This window comes from Physella acuta, unplaced genomic scaffold (assembly GCF_028476545.2).
Source record: "Physella acuta isolate Inbredline_101_S28 unplaced genomic scaffold, ASM2847654v3 ptg000775l, whole genome shotgun sequence".
Classification (NCBI taxonomy): Eukaryota; Metazoa; Mollusca; class Gastropoda; family Physidae; genus Physella; species Physella acuta.
Genome location: NW_026732293.1, coordinates 240,142 through 250,895, shown reverse-complemented (window position 1 = coordinate 250,895; position 10,754 = coordinate 240,142). Strand labels below are relative to the sequence as shown.

The 10,754-nt window shown below is 34.5% G+C and overlaps 1 protein-coding gene across 5 annotated transcripts; it reads right to left on the bottom strand.

The window, feature by feature from the left end:
- Positions 1–3,745: 3,745 nt before the first annotated feature.
- Positions 3,746–10,046, bottom strand: LOC131950675 (uncharacterized). Of its 5 annotated transcripts, none has more exons than XM_059312895.1 (8): positions 9,956–10,046; positions 6,830–7,221; positions 6,293–6,353; positions 6,039–6,161; positions 5,569–5,640; positions 5,306–5,477; positions 4,741–4,883; positions 3,746–4,223 (listed from the first exon to the last, which is right to left on the bottom strand). In XM_059312895.1, the coding sequence occupies exons 2-8, from the start codon at positions 6,990–6,992 to the stop codon at positions 4,079–4,081; spliced, it is 879 nt and encodes a 292-aa protein (XP_059168878.1). In that variant the 5' UTR covers positions 6,993–7,221; positions 9,956–10,046; the 3' UTR covers positions 3,746–4,078. The 5 variants fall into 5 exon arrangements, with proteins under 5 accessions (XP_059168878.1, XP_059168879.1, XP_059168880.1 ...); XM_059312896.1 differs by having other exon boundaries at positions 6,830–7,214; XM_059312897.1 differs by having other exon boundaries at positions 6,830–7,200.
- Positions 10,047–10,754: the final 708 nt, after the last annotated feature.

Genomic DNA, 10,754 nt, shown 5'->3' with positions numbered 1-10,754 from the left:
AAATGACGTACGTACATTGTGAAATCATAGGGTCACAACTTTATACAGAGCGGGGCCAAGCGAGTGATGTATTGGTAACAGAGATCAGTGTTTCTTCCATACTTTTTTCTCGGGGGAGGGGGTGGGGCACTTGAAATTTTCGGGGGGGGGGGGGGTCGGAATTAAATTTCATGGGGGTGGGGCAGGCAATGTTAAAAGTATATATTTTCTATATAAATTCCATTTCGTTTGGGGGGGAGGGTAGACTTTCTTTGGGGTGGGAAGGGGGGGCGCGAAGAGATGCCTGAAAGAAACTCAGACAGGGATACGTTTGTACCGTTATAAGGGCTTCGTGTACAGCAGTTTGCGGAATGGGTGAGGACGCAACCATTTACGCTAATACAATTTACAATAAAGGTCACTGATCAATACATATTAACATAATTATGTCTATATCTATATCTTTTTATGTTGCTTTTTTCCCCAACAACGGATGAACACAACGACCATTTATCAATACATTAGGTGTGGGGGAAAAATTCCAGGTCAAACATAACTTATAATAAAAACCTTATAATAAAAACCTTATAAAGTTAAATACATCATTTATTTAAAAAAGACCAATCGAGTATTGTCTTGATTAAATCTAGTGTATTGTTGGGTTTTGATATTTATGATGCCCTACTCCATCCACAGGAGTCAGAGCCAGTTCCAGGGACTCTCTCTCTCTCTCTCTCCTCCATTCAACTTTGGATGTTGATAACGTGTTGCTATGTTATCTCCAAACCCCTGATTTAGCTGTTTGATTAGAAATTTCTGGGACAGCTACACGCAACAACACTGAACATGTTTCTGTAAATGTGCTCACTTGTAACGATGTAACTAGTTTCATATAAACAGCGAGTGTACTCGAATGATTTAATCCACACACTACCCTCACATCAACTACACACCCACGTAAGGTCAGCTATGACGTAATTAACCAAGTAACAACCGCTCAGTTGTCCTTCTAACAAATTGTGAAAACTGATTTGTTTTTGTTTTTTATTATTATCATCAAGTCAAGGAGAGGTCAAGAACGAATGTTTTGCGTTTTGAGAAATGGGAGGAAAAATATCAATTTAAAATAAAATATACTGTGCATGACGTTTCTAATTCAACTTAAAGGACGGTCCAAGTAGGAGTCTACTCGTGTCTTTTGTAACAAAGCAAAGAAACAGATGGAATAGTGACCACACTTACAGCAAACAGCTAAAACAACGAACAGCTTGATCTGATCCAAGGCTCGAATCTGTAGGACGTCACTAATTCCATTAAGCTCCAGTGTTTCTTCCAGCCATCCTTTCCGAAGAGAGTCTACCGCCCCCAACCCCCCGGACGAAATGGAATATATTCTTTTAACAGTGTCTGCCCCCCCCCCCCCCCCCGCCGGAAATTTTAGTTCCCCCCCCCCCCCGAAATTTCATCAAGTTCCCCCCCCCCCCCCCCCCCTCTGGAAGAAACACTGCCACGCTCTGATGGGTACATGACTCACGTCAAGTAAAGGCGGTCACAGAAAATGTTGAACTGAAAGTCATGTGCCCCATGGACCGCCAGGTTCAAAAGGGTAATTTTACTACTATCCCCCCCCCCCCCCCCCACCTTGTTCTATAGTGGGAGCCCTCAAACAAATTTTCATTAATTAAACGTCTTTTAAGTCCCCCCCCCCCCCCCTAGACAAGCTCGTCTAAATTTATTTTACTTGAGTTCAGTTGCGTCCCTGTCAAAAGCGAGTGCCAAGGACACCTGTCATTTTAATGCACCGCCCATCTACGTCACTGACCTTGATGTGGCGCGTGACATTTTGGCCGTGTGTGTATGACGCTGTAACTCCGAGGTAAAGGACTGGTGACGTAAATCACACCAGAGTCCTGTTTGAAATTCTGACTTTTACCTCCTGCATTTTGGAAACAATTTTTTTATTTTTTTTATTTAAATATATTTTTTCTTTTCTTTAATTTAGGTTTATGTGTTTTTGGACTTGATTATCAAGCTATTATTTTACATGTGAATGTATAGTTTTATGTATATTCTATACCTATCTATTGTGTTATTTGATTGTTTTACGTACTTATCTTTTTATTTTTGTTCAAATCTCCAATAACTCTTACCGTCTTAGTGTTAGTGATCCAAGTGATGTTTGCAGTAATCAAGAGCAGAGTTTCTTTCGAGCATCTCCCCACGCCCCCCCCCCCCCTCCTTCCCCAGACAAAATTGAAAAAGTATATAATTTGTATAGAAAATATATAGGCCCCTACTTTAAAGTGTCCACCCCCACCCCCCCCCCCCCCCCACGAACATTTTAAATGCCCCCCCCCCCCCCGCCGGAAGTTTTAAGCGCCCTCTTTCCTTCCACGGGAAACAATGTATGAAAGAAACCCCTGAGGAGATTTTACTTGGCAGGCAAAAAAACAGCAGCACGTCTAATGTTTAGGTCACCATTTAACTTATCACGTAATTAGCTAAGCGCTCCCATCAAAAAATTAGCGCCTATTGTCCACACTCCTCTGTCGGCGGTCCCGTTGCTCTACGTTTTTATAAGCTTTAATTTAGCTCACAATGTCTATGTCAGTCTGCCCTTCTGTCTGTTTGAGGCAAGTTCTATAACTCAGTTTTGACCCATTTCTAATGTAACGATTTCGTTCACATTTTCAAGAAGACAACGCAAGAATATATAATTTTTAACCTAATTAGGTATTAAATTAGTCGCCAAAACTTGATGCGTACTGTTTTCGATAACAATAGGGGAGGTAACAGGATTTAAGTACCCGCTATCGCTTAGTCGACGCAGTGAGCTAAATACTATAAATATTTTTATATTTTTTTTTATTCATCGTTGTGCTGGGAGCACCTGAAACTTCATTTGATGGGGGGGGGGGGGGGGGGGCACTTAAAATTTCCAGGGTAGTGATCACAGGTATATTCTATCTAAATAATTTTTTTTTCTATTGTGTCCAGGAGTGGGAGGGGGGTGGAAGTGTTCAAAGAGGTGACTGGTCCGGGGGTGAGGGTTACTTTTTCCATGACCCAAATTTTCAGGGATGGTTCAGGGGTGTAAACTTTTCCAGGAACCCCCCCCCCCCCCCCCCAACAGTGCATGTCCACCGGCCCGCGAGAAAATATATTAAATTTAAATAGAAATTATTAGCCTTCTTATAATACCCATTACTTCTTCCACACCCACTGGAAGTTTCAAATGCACCATACAGAATAATGTCTTTTTTTTTTAAAAACCTGTTCAGTAGTAATTCAAGCTATGCTTTCTGATAAATCAACCCTTGTAAAATAAAACAATTTTAATAATAAAACAAAGCTATTTTTAAAAAAAAAAAAAAGACTTCCAATTACTTTTATTTGAAGGAAGGGAGGAGGCTAAATGGTGACTTCATTTTAGAGAGGTCCTCTTATATGACCCCTGACCCCCCCCCCCCCCCCCGTAAAGACCCATAACCAAACAAGTAACAAGCCTGGGATAGTACCACACACTCAATGACTCAATGAATAGACTGATGAGATGTAGCATGTAAAAAGTAGACATTAACAAATGCTCACCATGTCAGGTATTATGATTCCAATGCACAGATTTGTCTAAAACATACACTGCAGGCCTTGAAAAAATTAACTTTAAATTATAAAATCTGTATTAATAAAATAATTAAGACCAGAACCATATTCACACACAAGCAATTTTAAGCAGAAAAAAAAATCACTATGAATTGTGGTTTTAATTCTTTTTTTAATAAAAGATAAATAAAAAGGTATAAAAAATTGCTAATATCAATGGATTCAATACTATATTCAAAAATGGAATGCATAAAAACCAAAATAAAAAGTGTATATATATATGGGAGAAAAAGTTAAAAGCATTTAAAAAAGAAAAATACCATACAAAATTAACACAGTAGCAAAAATATATTGTTACATTTTTAATTAAATTATTTTACAAAAAACCTTCCCTACAACAATATCCTATACAGATTTGTATTGTTAAAAATCTGTGGAGATCATATACAAAGTAGAAAACAGCAGTTACATGAGTATTTTTCAATACAGTATAAGTTTATTTAAATTTAGAATTTATATAAGTAACTTCGGCTTGTGTTACCATTGCTGGCAACCAGTGATCCCTGCCCTCATTGCGCATCCAAAATTTCAGAAAACCGGCAGATTTCATTCTTTCATAGTCTTCATGCATTTGTTTATACCTGTTGATAAAAATATGCCCAAAAAAAAATTCAAAAAGGTATCCTACTTTTCATATGAAAATCAGTATATTTTTTAAATATTCAGTTCTCCCCCTTTTGAAATGAAGTTGTTAATAAATTAATCTAAGAAGTGGATTTTCAAACTTCAAGTGTAGTTGTTCTGTTTAGTTGGTTTTATTTTTAATTATAACTCTTTATCAAATTTAATTAAACTTGCATACATTTGAACATCAGTTAACCCTTAGCCTTAGCTGTTAACTAGCTGGTAACCTATTAGATTTAGAAAATGTACCAAAAATTTCTGCTGTTCATCACTTTACTAAACATGATAAAGAAAATTCCATGAAACACATCATTACTTTTTCTGTACTTTAATACAATCTTATAAATATACCAATTTTTATTGTTTTATCAAAACAATAATCTATTAAACTTATTTTATTAAAACATTTAAATAACATGGAAAACGTGTAAACTAAAAAAAATTAAAGAGTTGTGTAAGATCAAGTAAAATTACCTTGAGTGTGGTGGACTATCATTAAAAATATGCCACTCTATAAGCAACTGCGGCAGCTTCTGCAGGATGCCAGCATCAAGCAGGTTCGTTAAGATTGACCATTCGTTGTTTTCTACATCCATCTTTAGCAAGCTAATTGATTGCTGGTAAAACAGAGATTATTATTTGCTCAGCAACAACAAAGCCAATTAGTGGTCAGTTAAAATTAGTGATAAATAAATAAAATACTAACATTCAGTATTATTAAATACTAAATTTCTATGCCATGTCTCAATGCAACATTCAATTTATTTTTTGTTTTAAGTTAAAAATTAACAAAGCTATTAATGTTTAATAAATAGCTTTTAAAAGCTGAAAAATGAGACCTAAGACATTTTATTTTTTTAACATCTTTATAGTTGTAAATTGTGTAATTATTACTTTTTAAGATTAATGAGGTTTAGATTTACCGCTGTGTGAGCAAACATTGAGTGTAGTTGTATTTGTTTTTAATTTCAAGGAACTTCTTATCATATTTAATTAAACTTGTATATATTTGAAATCAGGTAAAGAGACTTAAACTTACCGGTGTGTGACCAAGCATTTTCATGATAGATGTCATGCTCTGTATGTTCCAGTGGTCACCTGGTTTTGCATATCCATCAAAGCGGGGTATAAAATTTGGATTATCCTCAACACCAATACCAAGCTTCTTAAAATGAACATGACTTCCTCTGACGTGATCTTCAACATTCATACTGAAATTTTAAACATCACTGAAATAACCTGATATAAGAGAAAAGATTAAAACAATATTTTACTGTAATGATGTTGCAAGCATATACTCACCTGGGATCAAAGGAGTACACAGTGCAGTTATAAATAGCCATAGCATCATCAAAGCGGAAGTCATTGGCAATACTGAAATTTTTTGCAAGGGTGATTTGTTTACCGTGTAAAAGCAAAATAGAAAACTTAAAGATACAGCTAGAAAAAAAGATAATTGTTTGCAGAGGTATCATTATTACTTAGACTTAGAAAATGCCTATTAAGTTGAGAAAATAAAGAAGAAGAAAAAAGTTTACCATTATGGAAGCTGTTATTCAGTATAATATAAATATAACATACATATCCTGTCCAGTGCATAGCTATTTGTATTACATTTGAACACCCATAAGTAACACTGTAATTTTTTTAAAATTCAAGCACAATTAAAACTTGCTTTGTATATAATATAAAAACATTTAAGTTATTTATCATTATTAAATTATGTATGTCTATCAACTGAAATCACTTTGATAAGTTTAAAGTGTACCTACCCAAATGAATAAACAATACAGGGTTTATTATCTTTCACGGGCCTGTACGGCTCATCAAAACAAACTGGCCAGTTTCCCATAAGCCGAACATCTTTACAAAGATAATCCATATTCTTCCAATCCCTGAAAAATAAAATTAATACTTAAAAAAGTTAAAGTTAAAAAAGTAATAGTACATAGACCTAAATTAAATGATAAAATTGCATCTAAAATAAAAACCAAAAAAAGTAAATTTGAAAAAATTTGAAACTTACTTTTCAAGTAGACAAGCTCTTTGCCACCAACTGTAATCTCCCCATGAATTAAAATCTGTTTCTAATTAAAAACAAAAATTTATTTTATGAAGTACCAAAACTGAATACAGCATTCCCTATTTGATAAATAGTACTAGAATTGTACTAGAAAAATAATAAGTGTTTTTACACAAAAATATAGCATAAGAACTATGTTTATGATACTCCTCTTCAATAATGAATCGATAAAAGTGTTGATGTACATAGAAGTAATAGTATATCTGTGTGTTTATAATACACAAAAGGAAGGCAAATGAAATAGTTGACGAAATTGACAGCAAATATCTATGTGGCCATATATTATCTAGTCTTATACAATATATATAAACTTTGTATCATAGATTTATTAAAATAAAACAAGAAGCACTACAATTGTTAAATCCAAGTTGCTCTATTAATATAAAACATAGGCTACTTAATAACCATTAACCATTAATAGCTAAATTATTAAAGCATCATGATCTAAAAAATTATATTTAACAAAGCAATTTTCCTTACCTTCCCAAATGTCACAAGCATCAGATCTAAGCCACATCAATATAGGGAAATATACACACATTGAATTACTTCTTGATGCAAATATAAAACATATAACAAATATAAGTAGTGTCCCAAAAATGATCTTTATCTGAAATTTGTTATGAATGCAATACCCAGCCATGATTGCAGCACACCTCAGCAACAAATACTGTTTATTAAAGATCTATTAAATTTCAACAATCCAGATTATCATTACATTGGATGGAGATGACATGGTAGGGTGGTTGAGAGCATGTCTGCTCACCAGAATGTTCTTAGTTCAGCTCCTGGACACCTGGGTGGATGAGGCTCACTAACTGGTGAATGCAACCCATCTAGGAGAGAAAACTCTGAAATCAAACAACTGCTGCCTTAGGTGAACAGGAAAAAGAAGCACATTTAAAAGAAAAGCAGTCATTGGATGAATAACATATTGGCATATTGGCATGTAATACTATTACTAGAATTACTACTTGTAGGGAAAATAATGGTGCTAAACTTGTTTGCCTTGATGATTGATCTTATGATCTTATCCAATGTTGCAATTAAGAATAAAGTAGATAATTATGGATTACACTATATTCTAACTTATCTTAATTACAAACTGAAAATTTCTCAATGCTAATTGCTATGGCAGTGTGGTCTTTAGAGAAGTAAAGAATGAAAGGAGTCATAGACTCACTTCTAGTGTACTAATACTTTTATCTCTAGCTTTTTCAGGAAATTTTAAGATTGTTTTTAGTTATTTTTAGTAGATAGTACTTTGATAGTTTATAATATCTATTTTATATTATTTATATTTTTTGTACTTTTACTAGATCTAAATTCTAATGTTTAATTCTTTTATCATTATATTGAATTGTGACATTTCAACAAACCAAAAAACATTGCAATTTTTTTTTTACTAATCTAGATTTGATTCTAGAGGATCTAGATCACGGGTTCCCAACCTGGGGGTCGCGACCCCCCTGGGGGTCGCGAAGGTCTTTCTGGGGGGTCGCCAACTGGTATACTAAACCTTAGTAATTTGAAACACAACATAAATATTTAGAAGAATTTTTGAAATTCGGCTTCATTAACATCACTGGAAATGTAATAGAGAAGAAACAAAGCGCACTGTACAAAGTTGTTCTCAGTCACGAATCTATGAAATCTTCAAAACTAAAACGTCATTTGAGACAAGTCATTCGGAACACACCGGAAATATATGGAGTTCTTTCGTCGGTAAGAAGCTAGTTGCAGACGCCAGAGACTTGATCGAACAGGATGTTTTCACCAGCATTAGTGCAAGCATCAAATGAAGTCGCGATAGAAAACGCCAAGCAAAAAAAAAAAAAAAAACAATAGGAGAAAATCTCACCAAACGCTTCATGTACTTAAATGTTAAATAACACATTTTTATTGAAATTACGCTTTCACCATTGTTTGCTTTTCAAGTTGATAAATTAACAGACGTGAGTTCGTGTTCGCAGTTGCTGTGTCTATATTCATGCGGATGATAGCAAAGAAGAGTTGCTCTTTTGTGAAGATAACATGGAGAAAATAAATACCTTTTTGAAACTGGATGATTAAAATGGGTTAGAACGGCTGTGGGGGTTTGTACGGATGACACGCCATCTATGTTTAGCTCAAAATCGGGCTTTCAGAAAACAAAAAAGATTTAGCTCCCTAACCACTACCCTAACCAATTGACATCAAGAGTTCATTGCTAGTATAAGGCGTAAATTATATAAAATCTGGAGCCTTCAAAGAACTGAGAAAAAACATTAATATAGATCACGAGGTTCTACTCTTCTACACTACAGTACGCTGGCTGTCAAACGAAATGTTGTAAATTGTGTTTTTTATTGAAATCTGAAATCAAATTGTTCTTGGAAGTGCAAAGGAAACATGACTTTTTGGTATACTTAAAACGACATAGAGTGGTGGTTGGAGAGAGTACCATACCTAGCAGATGTGTTCGAACATCAAGATAAGCTTAACCTGAAGCTTCAGGTAAAATGAACGGATATTATAACTTTCCATGATAATCTCGGGGTACTTTTATCAAAACTGCAAAATCGGCGAAGAAAACAAATCTTGGAAATATTGTAAATTTGAGTTATTTAAAATTTCGAAAGAAGCGATTTCTGGGCATCTTGAATCTCTTGAAAACGGACTGCATCGCTATTTCTCTGAGCTGAAAAAAAGAAGAATCTGCATTTACGCATTACCTATTCTCTTCTTCCCTTGATGTTGCCAGCATTCCCGTTGAATTACAAGATGAGTTCTTTTATTTGCAGAATGATTCCGAGTAAGATGAAAAACGGCAGACACAATTTTGGTGTAGTATTCACCATTCGTACCCAAACATAAGATTGAATGACTTTTCGAGAATACATTTTCAACACTATTCTTCGATTAAAAACAAAATTAAGATAATTATAATGACATAGGTTGGCGTTAACAAAAAAAATGTAATTAAAAAGTTAACCACGAAGGTTTAGTGAATAGTATGCAATTTTACTCATGCTATTAAAACAGTTATCAAGAGTACTTCATATTGAAAGTCTACTAGAAAATCTTATTTTAGTGCTTATTAATTTCCATACTAATTTCGGCTTTTTAATTCTATGGGGGTCGCGGGTCACTTACTTTTTATAAAAGGGGGTCGCCACTCGAAAAAGGTTGGGAACCACTGATCTAGATTAGATCTATTTTAAAATGCTAGTTTGGAATTGATGGGAATTATAGGTTTAAAACATAGATCTAACATTTTTTATTTGTGATAAGTATAAGATAAGATTAAGAACATTGTCTTTTTCCATATTTTCTAGACTAGTAACTGGGCCTCACTAGCAATAGTTCGTTGTCATGGCAATGTCATGGTAATTTTAGTAATAACTATCAACTAAGTCACAGAAAATGCAGTAGGCTAAAACTAACAATAAGGATTGGGACTATTTTTCAGATTTTAAAGACTTTAAAGCTCGTATTAATTTGGCTCTATTAATTTCCTTTAAGACCCTTAATAGATTTTAAAGAGAAAAAAAAACTGACAGTCTAACTAAGCCCTAGCTGTAGCAGATCTGTATAAGACTACTCTATAACCCAAAGCGAAATTACTGTCATGACATGTCATTCGATGCGCGTGGTGCAGTGTACATACAATACACGGTCGTAATAAAAACCGAAAACATTTTAATTTGACCTAGATCTAGATCTACAAGCTACATGTGTGTTTTTAAAAAAAATGAGGAGCAGAAATGCTTTACAAATTTCATTTACTGATTCTCTTCTTTTATTCACTCTTAGTATTAACTGTAAGACTAAAATTAAATTTTAAAAAGAATAGATCTAGTCTACAATTTTCCTAAATATAACATCATAGGGCCTAGCGAATTACTAGATTCTAGATCTAGATCTAGGCTATTCGGAAACATCAGGAATAAATTTTAATTTAAAATGTACTAAGCAGAGGCATAGCCAGATTTAGTATTTTTATGGGTCATCCATAAATGAAGTCACGCTTTTTTTGACGATGTTTACCTCCCCCTCCCTCCCCTCCGTCACACATCGTCACAAAAAGCCAGAACCCCCTCCCCTAAAATAACGTCAGACCTCAGTCTAGAACCCCCCCCCCCCCCATCCTCAAAATTTCAGTTCAATTTCTCTTAAAGCATCAATATTTTTTCCTAAATCTTGTCTGAACTTTGTCAGGGGTCGTCCATAAATGACGTCACACTCGTAGGGAGGAGGGGGGGGGGGGGGTCCGTAATTTTGTGACGGTGTGTGATGAGGGGGAGGGGTTCAGATGGTGTGATGTCACACTTTTGTATTATAAAAAAGCAATGTTAGATAACGAGTTTTAGCCCTTATTTTGCGTTTTAGAAAACTTTTTTAATAAATTGTAATAGGAATTGAT

Excerpts from the sequence above, each read along its gene's own strand:
- LOC131950675 (XM_059312895.1), bottom strand. The coding sequence starts at position 6,992 with ATGGCTGGGTATTGCATTCATAACAAATTTCAGATAAAGATCATTTTT. Across the intron at positions 6,354-6,829 it reads TGCTTGTGACATTTGGGAAG|AAACAGATTTTAATTCATGG; the intron begins GTAAGGAAAATT and ends GTTTTTAATTAG. Across the intron at positions 6,162-6,292 it reads AGAGCTTGTCTACTTGAAAA|GGATTGGAAGAATATGGATT; the intron begins GTAAGTTTCAAA and ends TTTATTTTTCAG.